The 18156-nt window shown below is 38.5% G+C and overlaps 1 protein-coding gene across 24 annotated transcripts in view; it reads left to right on the top strand.

Moving 5' to 3' along the window:
- The window catches only part of SRRM1 (serine and arginine repetitive matrix 1), a 31714-nt gene that overhangs the window by 5155 nt on the left and 8403 nt on the right, over positions 1-18156 (top strand). For 4 of the 24 annotated variants that reach the window (XM_032863767.1, XM_032863773.1, XM_032863789.1 and 1 more), the window contains 10 exons: positions 191-361; positions 1484-1599; positions 2901-3104; positions 3796-3990; positions 4280-4399; positions 6196-6470; positions 11257-11337; positions 11850-11936; positions 14070-14214; positions 14609-14650. In XM_032863767.1, coding sequence (XP_032719658.1) covers positions 191-361; positions 1484-1599; positions 2901-3104; positions 3796-3990; positions 4280-4399; positions 6196-6470; positions 11257-11337; positions 11850-11936; positions 14070-14214; positions 14609-14650 — 1436 coding nt within the window. The remainder of the gene's footprint in view (positions 1-190; positions 362-1483; positions 1600-2900; positions 3105-3795; positions 3991-4279; positions 4400-6195; positions 6471-11256; positions 11338-11849; positions 11937-14069; positions 14215-14608; positions 14651-18156) is intronic. The other 20 variants (XM_032863779.1, XM_032863785.1, XM_032863781.1 and 17 more) reach the window with 12 other exon arrangements.

Here is an 18156-nt window from a genome sequence, read left to right on the forward strand (position 1 = left end):
TTTGGTAATTGTTCTAGAGATTATATTGCTGAGAAGCTGTTAGGGAGAACTATTTTTTAAATAGTAAAGAATATATATGTATTTAAGCCCCTATGGTAGACTTAAAAAATACTAATTTAATGAGTTTTAGGTTGGTTGGTTGGCTTGTTTCGAAGTAACCTGTTTCTCTTCCTGTCATGTCTTTTTGCAGAATCCAGACTCCAAAATGATGCAAATCAACCTGACTGGGTTTTTGAATGGAAAAAATGCTAGAGAATTTATGGGAGAACTGTGGCCCCTCCTCTTAAGTGCACAAGAAAACATCGCTGGAATCCCTTCTGCTTTTCTAGAACTGAAGAAAGAAGAAATAAAACAGAGACAAGTAATAGCCTTTTTACTTTTCTGTAATGTTGAGAGAGACACTTAAATTTTATATGATTTAGAGCTAGGACCAGAATGTTGTTTTGCTTTGCTGTAATATATTCAAACACACACTTTGATTCTCCACTCCTTCCACCGAACCCCAACCCAGACATTGAATTGAAAATGTCATTTTCCAGGGCTCCTGGGAGGCTCACTTGGTTGAGCATCCCAGCTCTTGGTTTTGGCTCAGGTCATGAGCTCATGGTCGTGGGATCCAGCCCCATGGGGTTCCATGTGCAGCAGGGTATCTGCTTCTCTCCCTCACCATCTCCCTCTGCCCTTTCCTCTCCATGTGTACGAGCCCTCTTTCTCTCCCTGGAATGAGTAAAATCTTTCAATAAAATGTCATTTTTCCAGAGTCTAGTAATTTGGGCAAATACATTTTTTTTTTAACATTTTATTTGTCAGAAAGAGAGCGAGTCATGCACCTCTGGACACACAAGGGAGAGTGGCAGGAAGAGGGAATGACAGGCAGAGGGAGAAGCAGACTCCCTGATTAGCAAGGAGCCCTATGCCGGACTCCTTCCCAGGAGCCTGGGATCATGGCGGGAGCTGGAGGTGGACGCTTAACTGACTGAGCCACATGGGTGCCCAACAAATTTTTTCTTAATATGTGCATACTTCTAGCTCAGAAGAAAACTTGAACTTTAATAACAGTATAAAAGGTAAGCACAGGTTCTTCACCTGGGCAGTGTATATTAAATCACCAAAGAATAAGATGAAAGTGAAAAAAAAATTTTTTTTAAAGATTTCATTTGTTTGAGAGTGAGAGAGAGAGCATGAGAGGGGAGAAGGTCAGAGGGAGAAAACAGACTTCCTGTGGAGCTGGGAACCTGATGTGGGACTTGATTCTGGGACCCAGGATCACAGCCTGAGGCGAAGGCAGTGGCTTAACCCACTGAGCCACCCAGGTGCCCCGAAAATGATTTTTTTTAAGTAAACTTAAGAATAGTCTTGTTGAAAAGCAGAGGCCAGTGAAGTGATTTAGAGCATTGGCATTTATCATGGGTGCAAAGTCTTCAGTTTGTTTGTTGATCTCAAATGTTCAGCTATGTTTACTTTAAAAACTTGATCATTGCAGATTGAACAAGAAAAGTTGGCTTCTATGAAAAAGCAAGATGAAGACAAGGATAAGAGGGATAAGGAAGAAAAAGAAAGCAGCAGAGAAAAAAGGGAGAGGTCTCGAAGCCCAAGAAGGTATGATACAATACACATATACCTAATGTTATGCAAATATTAGGTATGTTAGTAAAGTTAGTAAAGTATTCTGTGTCTAGAAAGTTCCATAGTTAAAAAGGAAGCTAATAGCACTATTCAGAGAATTTCTTCCATTTTCTACAATTTTCATGGTGGACTCAGGCTTGTTTGTGGGCTAAAATACTTGTTTTGTTTGAGATTGATCCTTTGATGATAATTATCTCTAAAGTCCTGGTGAATTATACAAGTCTTAATTCTTAAATCATAGTCTAGACTTGCCTTCCATATTGGATTTGTTTAAGTATGGCATTTAATTGTTTTAATCTATTCTACTTCTTTTCTTTCCTTTTTATTAGAAATCTGTGCCCTTTAGCTATTCATATTATACTTGCCTAATTCCCTGTTCTGCTTTTCTTAGATGGTTGTATTGAACCCAAAACAGATCATTTATTTGTTTTCTTCTTCTTCCAATGAGACTATGGTTAGGTTCCCATTTTTAAACCCACGACTCAGCTTCTACTGTATTTGTGGTGAAAGGTGAGAATTCTACTAGGCTTTTCATTGTTAGAGTTCTGGTAATTTTTGCATAAATCTTTTGGAATTAGTAAAGGGAGGAGGAAATTTCTTTGTTCATTTTAATTTGTATATTTGATATTAAAACCTCCTTTTCAGGGAAGAAGTACTGTTTCTAGAGTTAAGCACATCACTCTGATAACTACTTGGCTATTGATGAACCAGATTTGCTATTTGATTTCAAGTTAGGGAAACCATTGTAAGGGAAAGGGGACTTCTCCTTTTTCAAAAAGGCTCCATAGGTTTGACGTATTTCTCTTCTCTTCCAAAGAGCCCATTACTTTAATTGTACTGTTCATTTTTCTGGAATACCTAGACTACCTGACAGACTCTGTGGTGGGAGCTGTCTGCATCTAAGCTGTTTGGGTTTGAGTTGTTATCGTGGAATATCTCTTTACTTTCAAGCATCCTCTTCCTCTGAAAAGTAGGTCTTTGGTCTCCTCATCTCTGGGAATGATTAAGAATCTAAATCTAGAGTCCTAGGTCAGTGCTTTTCTCTTATAACTGAAATACCAGAAAATGTCGTTACCCTTTGTTTGCTTGCCTTTATGGTTTTCTTTTGGCCCTTCCCCTGTTAAGTAAAGATGACAGGATACCTTATTCTTATAAGGAATTTCTCAGGTATAAAGAGCAGTATTGTATTTAAAAAGATTAATTCTCACTTTCCCCTTTGACCCTCTCCCAATCCACATGATACAAAAACCTTAAAAAAATTACTTTCATCCTAGACGCAAATCCAGATCTCCTTCCCCTAGAAGACGATCTTCCCCTGTCAGGAGAGAGAGAAAGCGCAGTCATTCTCGATCTCCCCGTCACAGAACCAAGAGCCGGAGTCCTTCCCCTGCTCCAGAAAAGAAGGAAAAAACTCCAGAGCTCCCAGAACCATCAGTGAAAGTAAAAGAACCTTCAGTACAAGAGGCCACTTCTACTAGGCAAGTACATAAAAATTCATTTATAAATATCACAATTTTAGGCTATTGCTCACTGACTGCCAGTAGAATAGCTCTGAGTTACAAATACAGAATCGCTCGATTATTTCCCTTTTATATTTTTTAAATCATAAAATTAGCTTTTTGAAAAGATTCTAGCTCTACAGGAAAGTTTTAGTAAAGGACCCTAAAGATGACCACTGCTATCGGCTGGTTGTATTATTTCTGAGATTTTATATATTGTGAGTTGCTTTTTTTCCCCAATACTGTGGACAGCTGTATACTCTTAAAAAGGTATGTGGTTAGGGGCACCTGGGTGGCTCAGTGAGTTAAAGCCTCTGCCTTCAGCTTGGGTCATGATCCCAGGGTTCTGGGATGGAGCCCCGCATTGGGCTTTCTGCTCAGCGGGGAGCCTGCTCCCCTCTCTCTCTCTGTCTGCCTCTCTGCCTACTTGTGATCTCTGTCTGTCAATTAAACAAATAAAATCTTCAAAAAAAAAATGTATGTGGATAGAATTGTTGGTTGCTCTTTAACTTTCACTGATGGTGTATGTATGTTTTTGGAGCTAAGGAGAAGTCTTCATGGATTTTGAAAACATTTTAAAGAGAAAAATAACCTTATTACATCATTGTATTATGACTTGGGAGTCTGAACTGCAGAGGGGGAAAAAATCGGCTTTTTTTTTTTTCTACAGTGACATCCTGAAAGTTCCCAAACCTGAACCTGTACCAGAGCCTAAAGAACCTTCTCCAGAGAAAAATTCCAAAAAAGAAAAGGAGAAGGAGAAGACCCGACCAAGATCTCGGTCACGTTCCAAATCAAGATCCCGGACACGGTCTCGCTCTCCTTCTCATACTCGACCTAGACGACGTCATAGATCCCGATCAAGGTGAGCTGTGGCTTCAGGATTGATAATAGATCTTGGGTTTTACATGCTACTTTCTGGGTAGAATTAGATAAGTAATTTCAGAGCAAGAGAGAGCATTTAGTACAAATGTTATTCTTTGGACCTACACAGAGAATTTGAGGACGTTTTCTGTGCATCATAAGAATCTCTACATAAATGGAAAACTGTATGCCCTGAAGTCCATTTTAAAAATACAGCTGTTGCGAAAGCTGTCAAGGAATTCTTTCCTTGTTCTTGTTTGTTCAGGCTCTAATTCTGTTTGTTACGGCAGATCATACTCACCTAGAAGGAGGCCAAGTCCGAGAAGGCGGCCATCTCCTCGAAGAAGAACCCCACCAAGACGAATGCCACCTCCACCCAGGCATAGAAGGAGTAGATCTCCAGTGAGACGGTGAGGGCTTTCTTTTTTCTTGTTCTTTTTCCTTTCTTTCCTTTTCTTTTTTTCTTTTTAAATTTGGAAGTGTCAGTAAATGAAAGTGCACCACGTTTGTATTAGGCTAGTAGTGTTTGAATTAATGTCCCCCTGGAATAAAAAGCTTGTGAGTGATACTAGGTGATGCCTTCGAAAGAGCCTCTCATTTGAGGTTTAATTGCCACAAAAAAGTAATGCAGTGTTGGGGGAAAGCAAATGACCATTTTACTGATACTTCGTGTTAACTTACCTTTTAGACCCAAGATCTCCTAGGGATGAGGGAATTCGCCACCCTCCCTCTTCCTTTGGTTTTTCATTATCACTGGCTTTTGAAAAGCAGATGACCACAGAGCCATTAAGCTACTTTTAGCCAATATTAAAATAACCTTTTTGCAATTATGGTTTTCTTAAAATGGCTTTTTTTTTTTCCTCCATAAAAACGAGTGTTTACAAAATTTCAAATAAATAACAAAGGGAACGTTACCCATAATCCCATCTCATGGATATAGCCATTTTTAGCAGTTTGAGGTCTAGGTATTATTGAAGAGATTAGACATAGAAGTAACCCTATCAGTATGAATGTTCTGTATTTAAAGCTCATTTTAAAATTGGCATGAGGAAAAATGTTTGTATCTGTCCCTTTTAGCAATTCTGCCCAAAGTGGAGGCCTGGTGCACTGGTAGCAGAGTTTTGCGCCTTCTTTACCTCCTTGGAAGGAGCTGTGATTGTGCTTCAGATTATACTTTGCACAGAAGTTTTTGTATTTGAGTTTTTGAGATTTTTACACGGGTATGAATCTACTTGGAAATACAGAGGGGAAATAATGAGCTCCATGATTTTTTGTTTCTGCAGTCAGGTTTTTCAGAGTCCTGTATTTTTTCAAAAGATAACATTTGGGGAGGGCATTGTGATATAGTGAAACATTTTTATGACTACTGCTAAAAATGGTAGACTTGGTTTTTAACTATCGACAGACTAACGGCGTAAATGGTCAGTTGATTTAGGCATCACACTTTCTAAAATTGGTTATTTTTTAGGAGAAAAGTAATGCTGGTGCTTTCTAATACAAGATTAGTGGAAACAGCTATTTCTTATATTGGAGTTTTGCAAACAGCGTGTTTTAATTGTGCTTACTGAGCCATTTAGCAGTCAAAATATTTTGCAGATTGTGTAAGATTCCCTTTCAGCCAGTTTTTATCTCACACTTAAGGTAGGGTTTCTTTTTTTCAGGTTCTCAGGAATTCTTCCGCCAAAGGTGAATTCTGCAGGTACACATAATTGCAACAGAACTTAACACAAATTTGCCGCAGAATTCGAGAGGCCCCTGCTTCTAAGTTTATGTAGCTAAATGAATTCCTAACCCTGCTGCACATGTTTTTTTAAAAAAATGCAACCTAAAGGTTGTTTGACATTGTGCTATTAAATGGAAAATACTTTGCCACCCAAATTTCGAATGCAAACTCCAAACAGTGGTGATTTTCCTAAGGAAGAAAGAGACTAGCACTCAACGTGACATATTTTATAACTGGAAAGACAACTCAGGTGGAAGCACTTAACAGAATAAGTTACCCACATTTAGTCTCAGAACTAGCTGTTTCCTGTCCTAGGTTGTGGTTTTGTTTCCCATTTTTTTTTTTTGAACTTACTTATATGCTTAGCTACATAAACTCAAAAGTTGGATAAAAATAGCTGTATTTTTGCGTAAAGTGTACAGAACCTGTAAGGTCATTTTTGACAAATATGCAGTTAATGAATGTGACTACTTTATTCCACAGAAGAAGGCGTTCATCAGCATCCTTGTCTGGAAGTAGCTCATCATCCTCTTCGTCTCGTTCCCGGTCACCGCCAAAGAAGCCTCCTAAGAGGACATCCAGCCCCCCTCGAAAAACTCGTAGGTTATCTCCTTCAGCGAGTCCTCCCAGGCGAAGGCATAGGCCATCACCTCCAGCAACTCCACCGCCAAAAACTCGTCATTCCCCAACACCCCAGCAGTCAAACCGTACAAGAAAAAGTCGTGTTTCTGTCTCTCCAGGGAGAACTTCAGGTAAAGGTAAAAATCAGAAGCATAAAAACGTATGTTCATTTGTTCTTCGTTTGGCTGCGGAGTGGCCAGTCAGTTGTTGCTGCCCCTTCTCCCTTCAGAGTGTGAAGTAGCTGCATAATATTTGTGTGTGTGATACTCTTTGTAAATTTGCTTATCACCTTTTCTTTCCTGCTTAAGTTCTTGGGGTTTGTTGAAATAGCTTACGTGTAAATGTGTTTCGTTTTTAGCAGTTGCCCTCTGGCAGCAAGTAGGTGGAGAAATACATGACCTGCCCGTGGGCTGAGTTGGGGTGACTTATCAAAGTTTGTGTTGTCATATTAAGGGATCATTTTATTACCATGAGACTAGTTAACTTTTTTTTTCCCCTGAAGATTTTTTGTTTGATATCTTATTTGAGAACTTCATATTCTGTTTTAATTCTTTCTTGGCCGCATTGTGCTCCCTAGGGAAGAACAAGGTGTCCTCTTAAAAGCTGATTTGTTTTTTAGTTTAGGCTCTAGGCAGGGTTCTTCTGAGTGTTGTCCTTGGTTTATTCTGCAGATGGATTTCTGAGGAATTTATGATCTGTGATCCTGCCAGGCAAGTAGAATGTGTACTGGTCTGAGTGAAGGTTGTGGCGTATTGGGAGCTGTTCCTTTAGCATAAATACACAAGGAGAAAAGCAGTAGGATCTGTTTGCATTGGGCCTCTGGTGTTTAGGGCTGAGATAATAGCCTGAAGGGTGAGTAATGGGGGAGGGGAAATCCTGAAAGCTGCTGTAGAAATTGGTTTTTGAGAAACAGTCTGTAGGTTGATCTGTACAGGGCTTGCTCTGATCACATCTAAATTTTCAGGTTAGAAAAAGAAAATGGGGATGGGCACAGTTTTGACTGTTTATTGTGGTATAGAGAAGCCATCAGAGTGTTGGGGGACTGGCAGATAAGGCTAATCTGTAAAGAGTAATATGTAGATTATTTTCTGAATTTTAACAGTTTAATGTAGTGACTATATCATTAAATATAGCTGGATGACATTTGGGTCTTCCAGGTTCACACTTAATTTAAGTATGGGAGGGGGCCTTACGGTCACTTATTTTCATAACCTCCTGTCCTTTTGTTCAAAATTAGGACAGCTTCAGTAGTTTCCAGCTACCATGTCCAGATCTGATGCCCGCTTCCTAACCAATTTTTTCTTTTTCTATGAGATAGTTTGCATTTCTGGTTTTTTCCCCCCTTTATCTGGAGCCAGAAAGCTCTCTAGTGAAAAAATAATACAAAAGTTCCCACCTTTTACTTTACAAAAACACAGGATTTTTCTATTTGCATTATAGCCAAAGAATAATAAAATTATCTGAACAGGAGGACTGAATCTTTGTTAAAATAGATTGCTAAGAATTAAGTTTTTTCAGAGTGTACCCAGGCACCAACCTCTTGGGTTCTGATATATTGTCAAGGGGAGCGGGCCACTGCTTTCAAAAAAAAAAAGTCACAGTGGATATGCGCTTAGGAGAGAACTAAGTCATGGTAGAAGACAAAGACCTAGTTATATACCTATGGATTCTGGGACAGGTCTTCCATGTCCAAACAAAACACAGCCAAAGAGGTGCGCTGTGGGCAATATACAGAGACTGCCTTGTGCCTGCTGAAGCTGAATTTGGCTTTAACTACTTGGAAATAACATTTTATAGTAAAATGATCCCAGTCCTGTGTGATGAAATTTCAGAAGTAGAACAGACTTTAGAGACTGTCATCAAGAAACCGGTTCTCAGGTTAAGTGATTTGGTCAAGGTCAACCAGCCAAGACTAAAATTTGGGTTCTCATTTTCCAGTAGAAAAGTATATGTATACCTTGCCCAACTTTCCTACCCCAGAATGTTGTTTTGATGGCTAGAGGTGGGAGATGGAGGGCGGGGTGAAGTTCTTTAGTTTCTGTACCTGGTGATGTGATTTCAGAAATTCCTTTTTACGATACTCCATGACTAATAAGATCAGTGACACCATTGAAGTATAATAGATTTTACTTGTATATTTCATGTAGTAGTTTTCAGTCAGGACTTTTAATATTGGGCAAATGGAGTAGGAAGGATATAGGGAAAGTATTTGGGGGAATTTAGAGGTAAATAATTTGGAGTATACTGTACATTCTCATCTGAAAGGATCTTCAGGGAAGCATTTTATAATCAGTGGCATGTTAGTTAAATTGGCATTATCTTAGTACACAAAGTAGTGCTTTGAAATCAGTAGGATATGTAATGAAGTATGTTTACAGAGGATCTGTGCCTATTAAAATTTTAGGATAGATCAATTTAATCCTATAAATTGTGTTCTGTAGTTCATGATTTCACCAATTCTGGTAACAGTGATTTATCTTTATAAGTGATCGTTTTGACATGTCTGGGAGATTAATAATTAATAGGAATACTGAAGTAAATTTAAAATTTTGGTTTTTTATTTAGAAGATTCAGACTTTATGCTAGAATGATTTTGCCCTTTGAATGCTAAAAATAAAACATTAACATAATAAACTAAACTCATCTAGATAAACACATTTGGATGAAATATTAACTCTGTTAATACTATGATTCAGTCAATCATATTAAACCAGCGTAGGGGTATATATTATATACTTGTTCTAAGAGTATGAATGTTTTGACAGTAGACTATAGCTAAACCATTCATGAGAGATTGGATCAAGATAAAATTGCAAATGCGTATTTCTGTAGGAAAAATCTGTATGTTCTAGTTCAGTTGTGTTTATTCAGTTGGCATTTGTCAACTCTTGCAAACATAGCCACATTTTTAATGTCTCTTAGAGGTAAATGCATTCTGACATTGAGGAGGCTTCTAAACACATTTTGGAACCCAGTTCTCTTTTAAGTGTTAACTTGGACATGTGGGGTGTATAGATAACCGGATGCCTCTGATAACTTTTCAAGAATTGAAGATGAACAGTCATTTTAAAGTGCAGAGTACTGACCAGAAAAATAGCCTCAACTCCTTTATAGTTTAAAAGCATTTCTATTTTATTTCTTTTGAATTTGTTAAAATACAAGTTCTAAATGCAGTTTTGCTGCCATATTTCATGGTAACTAATTAGGATTTAACCATTTTTTACCAAATCCAGTGCTAAGTCAAAATGGTTATTAGGTAGAATCATTAATAAAATGCAGTTCATTTAAAAAGTAGCATTTTTTTTAAAAGGTGCCTGGGTGGCTTAGTTAAGCATCATACTCTTGATTTTGGCTCAGATCCTGATCCTCAGGGTTGTGAGATCAAGCTGTTCCTTGGTCTCTGTGCTCAGCAGGGAGTCTGCTTATGATTCTCTCCCTCTGCCCCACCCCTCCTTGCTTGTTCTCAGGCACTCTCTCAAATCTCAAAAAAAAAAAAAAAAAAAAAAAGAAAGAAAAGTATTGTAAATTCTTCACTTTGACTACTTTAGCAAAGATGAGATTTCTGTTTTAGATCACTAGCTCTCTAAAGTTATTGCCCCTTAGAATAAGCTTTACAGAATTCTGAGTACAAGAGTGTGTTAAAAAAAATGTATCTATACTCTGGGTCAACATTCCGTGATACTTGCTTTAATCAGACAAAGCAGATAAATAAGGATCCTTGGGATCATATTGGCTTCAAATTTAGTTTTTAGCAGCATGGTCTCAGATGATGTTTCAGGTTAATTATATGGTAAGATCGATGGTTATATCTGTATATATTTTGATTTTAGTCGAAGCAGTAGATGGATATTATAAATAGAGCTGGTTAATTGATGGAAATTAAAGCCTGTGCTCTAGAAATAGTCTTGGGTTCAGATCCTAGTTCACTTTAATTATCTATGTGATTTTAGTTGAAGTTACTTTTTTTTTTTTTTTTTAAAGATTTTATTTATTTATTTGACAGAGATCACAAGTAGGCAGAGAGGCAGTTGCGGGTAGGGGCGGGGAGCAGGCTCCCCACTGAGCAGAAAGACAAATATGGGGCTCAATCCCAGGACCCTGGGATCATGACCTGAGCTGAAGGCAGAGGCTTTAACCCACTGAGCCACTCAGGTGCCCCTGAAGTTACTTTTTAAGCCTCAGATTTCTCCTCCTGTAAAATGGGGGGTAATACTATCAACAGTGCTTAATGCTGCTTGCTAATACAGCAAGCATACAAAAGACAGTTGTCTTAATTTTTCCGTACCTTCGGTGTATTCTGAGCTGCTACCCCTGCCTTCCCCTGCTCTTTAAGCTTTGAAAGAATCCAGCCTTAGTGTTTAATTATTTTTCCTGCTGTGAGGGATTACATTTTTGTGGGTAGTTGAAATCTCTCACGTTATGATGAAGGTTGTATTGGTACAGAAAGATTCTTTAGTATCTTGGTGGCTAACTCATTCCTCTTCTCCAGAACAAATCTCTCTTTCTGAAGATTTCATCAGATCTGATTGCTTAACCATTTACCAGTTTTACAACTTTTCTGAACCCACGTACGGTTGCGTGCTTGGAAGTGCTTGTGCTGTTGAGGCCTCTGTAGTTGAGTGGTTTTTACATTGTGGGGTGGCACCTAGAGGTTTACTGAGTCGAATGTTACATATGTCTTCTACACCGAGCTGCTACTACGAAGCAGCAACTCCCAGTTTCTCTTAACTGGTTTCTCTTGGGAGAATTTATCTGTATGACTAAAAAGTCATTATAGGGCTCTTCAAGGCTTTCGCCAAACATTTAACTTAGAAGCATAGTCACACCTGTTGTACCATTAAAACATGGTTTTGTGTGGTTTTGTTTGTTGTTTTCTTTTGCTTTCCTGTGTATGAAAATTTTTTTTTTTTTCCTTTTTTTTAGTGACAAAACATAAAGGTACTGAGAAAAGAGAGTCCCCTTCACCAGCACCTAAGCCTAGAAAAGTAGAGTTATCTGAATCAGGTAAGTTTTCGTGTTTTTTTTTTTTTTGTTAAACTGAATTAGATTTTTTGCACATTGCATCATTTCCTCTGGTGAAAGTCAGAAGGATATGACTTAGTGGTTAATAGTTACGGCTTTAAAGTGAGACCAGCCTGGTTTGAATACCCACCTTCAGTGATTATTAACTGTTTTTTGTTTAGTTACTTAATTTATCTGACCCTCACTTCTTTCATCTGAAATGCAGATAACAGTACCATCCTTTAGGTTTATGGTGATTAACTGAAATGTGTTAAAGTCCATAGAGCTTAGCTTGACCTATAGTAAATAAATTTTGATTACATTTGGTGAACAGAGTCTAAAATCAGTGTTTAAATTGGCATTCTAAAGTTTTTTTGTAAGAAAAAAAAATCTGTATAGTTGTATTGCTTGACCCAATGAGATAGAGGTTTAAGAGACAATTTTCCAATTCAAGTATGTTACATTTTCTGTATGCGTAACTAAAGAAACACTTTCTAAATGCATCCATCTTTCAGAAGAAGATAAAGGTGGCAAAATGGCTGCGGCAGATTCTGTGCAGCAGAGACGTCAATACAGACGACAGAACCAGCAGTCTTCATCTGGTACGGATATGGATTCAGCTGTTTTCTATCTGTATATCCTCATGAAAAATACTCCAGATAAAAATCTCCATCCTTGTAGTGAGCATACTTGGGAGAAATATGTGTCTACATAGAAATCTGTTCAAAGACGGGACGCCTGGGTGGCTCAGTTGGTTAAGCGGCTGCCTTCGGCTCAGGTCATGATCCCAAAGTTCTGGGATCGAGTCCCACATCGGGCTCCTTGCTCAGCAGGGAGCCTGCTTCTCGCTCTGCCTCTGCCTGCCACTCTATCTGCCTGTGCTCACTCTCACGCTCTCTCTCTCTCTCTCTGACAAAAAAATAAATAAAATCTTTAAAAAAAAAAAAAAAAAGAAATCTGTTCAAGGGGAGGAAGTATTTTGGTTTTTGGTTTTAAGTCCTTTCTTAAAACTTAATTTTCTTTTAAATTGTTGTAAACAGTAGATCTTTACAGTACAATAGTAAATATACAGGGGTATGAAATTTGGAAAAGTATATTCTTTTACCATTCCCTAGTCTTACTCCTGAAGGCTTTTCTTCAGAATTTTTCTGTGCCATGTATAATCTATGGTTTAAAAGGGAAAGAAAAAACAACCCAAAAAAACCTGCATAAGCTCAGACTTTGTTGCCTCTCCCCTTTTAACTTACTATATCTAGCTATCTTACCCTGTTCGTAGATCTATTTTTTTTAAGATTTTATTTATTTATTTGACAGAGATCACAAGTAGGCGGGGGGAGGGGGGTATGGAGCAGGCTTCCCATCAAGCAGAGAGCCGGATGCGGGGCTCAATCCCAGGGTCCTGGGATCATGACCCTAGCCAAAGGCAGAGACTTCAACCCACTGAACCACCCAGGTGCCCCAGATCATCTAATTTTTTTTAATAGCTAAAACTTTTTATTTTAATAATTAATACATTGTAATTTATTGAGCCAGTCACCTACTTGGACATTAGGTTGTTTCTAGGTTTCCTGTACTTTATATCTGTAAAATAATAAGCAGTATTTATTTTTTAGTTAATAATATTAGTTGTAGGTATTTGTGACCAAGGCTAGGTGTGCTGCCTTTGCTTTTCATTTGCAAAATAGAGACCAAAGCACCCCACAGTGAAATTAAGTCCATTAAAAGCTCTTTAAACATGAAGTTAATCATGGGTTTAAAAATGCATATAAGTCTTAGGTGATTTTGGTACTTGCGACTTTGTTTTATTTCCTTCTTCTTCTTTTTTTTAAGAGAGAGGTGGAGAGATAGAGAAAGCGTGGGGGAGGGGATAGAGAGAGAGAATCTTGTCACAGGGCTGGATCTCAAAACCCTGAGATGATGGCCTGAGCGGAAGTTAAGAGTTGGACGCTTAACCAACTAAGGCACACAGGTGCCCTGGGACTTCGTTTTAAATTTAAGTTTTGGTATTTGGGAACAGTTATTAGTTATTTTAAGTTAAGGAGACTAGGTGCAAGCAGTCGAAGTTTTTCATTTTGCATTTCCTACCAGGCCTAGAGGAAAGGCTTGTCACTTACTTTTTTTTGTATGTGGTAAATGCTAGGGATGTGAAAAGAAGTATTCAGATCCTAGTGGGACTTTCAGTAGTTTTGAAAGTGCTTTGAGTAACAAGCATCAAGTACTTGCTTGAGGTGTTTTTTGAGCTTAGTTTTTTGGAAAATCACTAGATCTTTTTTTTTTTTCTTTAAGATTTTATTTATTTATTTGACAGAGATCACAAGTAGAGAGGCAGGCAGAGAGAGAGGGGTGAAGCAGGCTCCCTGGTGAGCAGAGAGCCCGATGTGGGGCTCAATCCCAGGACCCTGGGATTGTGACCTGAGCTGAAGGCAGAGGCTTAACCCATTAAGCCACCCAGGCACCCCAGAAAATCACTAGTGTCTTAAGGGACACTTGTATCCTATTGGAGTGTGCCTTAGGAATGATTTATATAGCTTAATTATATAATGATTTATATTTATGTTTGGCTTTTAAGTCATTGACCATATATCGATGATAACTTTTTTCAGAGTTATTCAAAGCTTGCATAAGCGAGCTTTACTTCCTAATTTGGACACTCCCATCTGCTTAGAGTCAGAAAATGTGGGCACACACTTTAAAGCACAGATGTAACGTAATTTTTGTTTATTGTATAATTATAGATTCTGGCTCCTCTTCTTCCTCAGAAGATGAGCGACCCAAGAGGTCCCATGTGAAGAATGGTGAGGTAGGCAGGCGGCGGAGACATTCTCCTTCCCGGAGTGCCTCTCCATCACCTCGAAAGCGCCAGAAGGAGACTTCGCCTCGGTAATGTCTTTTCTTTCAGTAGTCTTCACTGGTGGTTTGTGATTGTGATGAAACTTCTCTAACTTAAGGGATGGGCTACAGGCTTATTTTAAAAAATGGTCAATTCCTTCATTTCAAGGACTCATAGAAGGAGATGGCCAGATTTGGGGGGCTTGGGGACATTTTCTTTGCTTTATTTGGTGGTTATCACTATTAGTGAGATCTTGGTAAGTTTTGTACCACCATGTCCTGTGTCTGCATGACTAGATAAGTGAAACCATAGCATTAACTTCTGAACCATCTTTGAACATTAAAAAAAAAAAAATACATCACCATTAGTGATATTTAACTCCATTGAAGTAAATAATTTGGTGAATGGAATTTCTTGACCTTTGTTTTTCTCCACTGCTCTCAGGATGCAAATGGGAAAGCGATGGCAATCGCCAGTGACTAAAAGGTTGGTTAGCCACTACTTTGTACATGAGGCCAAGTTTAGTGACATGATTTGCTATTTAAGTTCGCATCCCTATGTATACAGTGGGGATGGCTGTGGAGAAGTTCCCCAGTTGTTTTAGTTGATTTTGTTTCTTTGTTCATCAAATTAATGATAGCACTTGTACACGGTGTTCATTTTACAGTACCATTTGAGCTTAGATTTTTGTGTAGTTAGAGTACCTGGATATTTCCCAAGAGATAGGATCATAATAGCTCCTTAGACTTAGTGGGGAGGGCCTTTGTGGTGGCTTTCAGAAAAGCAAGAAAAACTTGGTAAAGACTTTAAAAAGATTAAAGATGAACATGAGTCTCTGGCCCTGTTCATTGTTCTCTACAGTAGGAAGGTAGGTTGCATATCTTCATTGAACCTTTTGATTAAGGTGTCTGTGACTGTAAAACTAACACTTGAGAGCTTAATCATAAATAGAAATCTCAAATTCAGGCCTATCTCATAAGTGAGAAAACAGGCTCAGAAGTAGTGAAATGAGTTTCTTAGGGTATAAAGTGACAAAGTCTGATCTTAGACCTGTGTTGTTGACATTATGGCATTATACTGTCTTCATTAGTCTTCTGCTTTTGAGGGGGGGTCTTTGCAGCTAATTGTCCGAGTATCTTTCTTGAAACTATCACATTGTCCTCTTTATAGCTCACTTTTTGAAGCTGTGCTGGTCATCTCACTAATAAGGGTTCTCTTGGAAAGATTCTTTGGACTAGTCAGCAGTGTGATGGAGCAAAATTGTGTATTTGTTTTGCGTAATATTTGACAATAAAAAATAAAAACCTTTAGAAAGTAAATTTAGATTCCAGGGGATTCTGTTTCCAATATAATTATCCCTGACTTCTGTAAAATTGCTGGTACAGCAGCTAAAAAGTTGCTTTACAAAATCAGGTTAGTGGTAAGATTCCTTCCCCCTCCCATAATCTCCCCTTATGAAACTACTTTTTTTTTTTTTTTTTTTAGGATTTTTATTTATTTATTTGACAGAGATCACAAGTAGGCAGAGAGGCAGGCAGAGAGAAAGGAAGGGAATCAGGCTCCCTGCTGAGCAGAGAGCCCAACGTGGGGCTCAATCCCAGGACCCTGGGATCATGACCCGAGCTGAAGGCAGAGGTTTTAACCTGCTGAGCCACCCAGGTGTCCCATGAAACTACTTTTTCATTGGAAAGTGATTTATCAACACTGAAATCAACACTGATGTTCACTACCCTGCTGTAGGGTGTTTATATTCTTTAGAAAGGCCTCTAGTTTTAATGTTAGAAATTGCTGTCAGGTGTCTAGGATTTGATGGAGGAAGAATTATTTGGAACTGTGCTTCAGTATTTATTGTATTTAAAAGGGGACATAACAGCCTGGTTTGGATTACTTCATATGTAAACTTTAAACTTTGAACAAAGTAATATTTCCCATGCTTTGAAACATTTGTCTTTGGGTACCGAACACTTCTCAACGTAAAGGATAAAAGGGATATTGATCAAAAAGGGAAGTTATCTCAAAAAAATTAAAAAGGTAGTTGTCACATCTGCAGCTTCTTGTCTTCATTCCCAGCAGGGCTGGTGAAGTGGTGGTTCAGAGGTCACTGCAGCAAGCTGGCTCCTTCTGATAGAACTTGCTTTTCTCCATATTCAAGGGCTGTGTCACATACTGATGCTTACTGAAACTGGCTCTCACGGAATTTGAGGGGAGCTTCACTACTGAATGCTTTCTACACAGTTGAAAACTTAGCTTGGCATGTTTCAGAGTAATTAGAAAATGCTTTGTTGTTAGATTAAGCAGATGAAAAACATTGAGCATTCAGCATTTTGAATAATACAGTGAACAAACTTAGAAAAATGTTGAACCTGGGCTTTATGTCACTTTTTTTTTTTTAAGCACATATGGAAAAATTGAAGTAGATTGATCTCAAAGAAATTGGGTTTTTTTTGTTGTTGTTGTTTTTTAATCCTTGAAATATGTGCCCTCTCAGCTTAGGTAGAAATTCTGTAGGTTTTTAGATCATGGAGCCATGTGGTGTATCAAGACTCCCATTTTAAGTGATTATTAAATTTTTTCTAGCAGCCTTGAGTTACTGCAAGTTATGGGTTGCTTAATCTTTTTGGTATTTTCTCACATAGAAACAGGACATTGAAGGTCATCACTAGAAGGGACCTTCTGGCTAGTCTAAGCCTTTCCTTGTTACCAATGAAGATGAGGCACAAAATAAATACCTCAGGTTATTAGTCTGTCGTAGAATAGGTACCAGTCTGAGTCCAGTTTTTTTAGTGAGAATTTCTCGATCCCGGGACCCCAGGATCATGACCTGAGCCGAAGGCAGTCGTCCAACCAACTGAGCCACCCAGGCGTCCCGAGAATTTCTGATGAGATTTTATAAACTGAAATTGGGAGAATGCTTTTAAAAAGAAGCCACATAATCCACAATAATAGCCTTTTACGTGATTATATTTACTTATTTATTTGACAGACCGAGATCACAAGTAGGCAGAGAGGCAGGCAGAGAGAGATGTGGAGGCAGGCTCCCTGCGGAGCAGAGAGCCCGATGTGGGGCTCGATCCCAGGACCCTGGGATCATGACCTGAGCTGAAGGCAGAGGCTTAACCCACTGAGCCACCCAGGCGCCCCCCACGTGATTATATTTACTGATAACATGGGGAGTTCTGGATTGTATCACTTCATCTTCTTAGTTTGTACCTATAAACTTTCTTCTTAAATCAGAATGCAAATGTCTTTTCCTATTTAAAATCTTGAATCAATACTATGGTTATCCTGTCTTCTGAGTCCTGTAATTCTCAGATTAACCCTGCTAGTAAAATGGCTTCTCCTTTACTGTATTTTCTTATAGTTAGTAGTTCTGTCTACACTTCAACAAAAGCTTATCTCTCTTCATAGATTGCCTCTTATAATTTATTTTTAAACCTGTTCCAAGTGAAGTCTTAGTCCTCAGAGGCATAAACAAATTGGAATTGAAAAGTAATGAAAATAAAGTAATTATTAAATTTAATAATGAATTTCAGAATTTGTTCTGTTAGTAACAGAGCTCTCCTTAGTTTTAAAGAGGGAATCAAGAGTAGTAAACTTGAGGGGCGCCTGGGTGGCTCAGTGGGTTAGGCCTCTGCCTTCGGCTCGGGTCATGATCTCAGGGTCCTGGGATCGAGCCCCGCATCGGGCTCTCTGCTCAGTGGGGAGCCTGCTTCCCCCCCCTCTCTGCCTGCCTCTCTGCCTACTTGTGATCTCTGTCTGTCAAATAAATAAAATCTTAAAAAAAAAAAGAGTAGTAAACTTGAGAAAATACTTCCAGGTTCATAGGAAGCCTCAATCAAGCTGGTCAAGAAATTAAAAAGTATATAGTATGTGATTATTTTGTATTTGCGAATTTAGCCACAATGTGGCAAACTGGCTAGGTGTATATTTTAATATATGTTTTGGGAGACTGCTGTGAGTTAGTCCAATTGATACAGTTGTATTTCTCATGT

Source organism: Lontra canadensis, unplaced genomic scaffold (assembly GCF_010015895.1).
Source record: "Lontra canadensis isolate GAN:19392208 unplaced genomic scaffold, GSC_riverotter_1.0 scaffold25, whole genome shotgun sequence".
Classification (NCBI taxonomy): Eukaryota; Metazoa; Chordata; class Mammalia; order Carnivora; family Mustelidae; genus Lontra; species Lontra canadensis.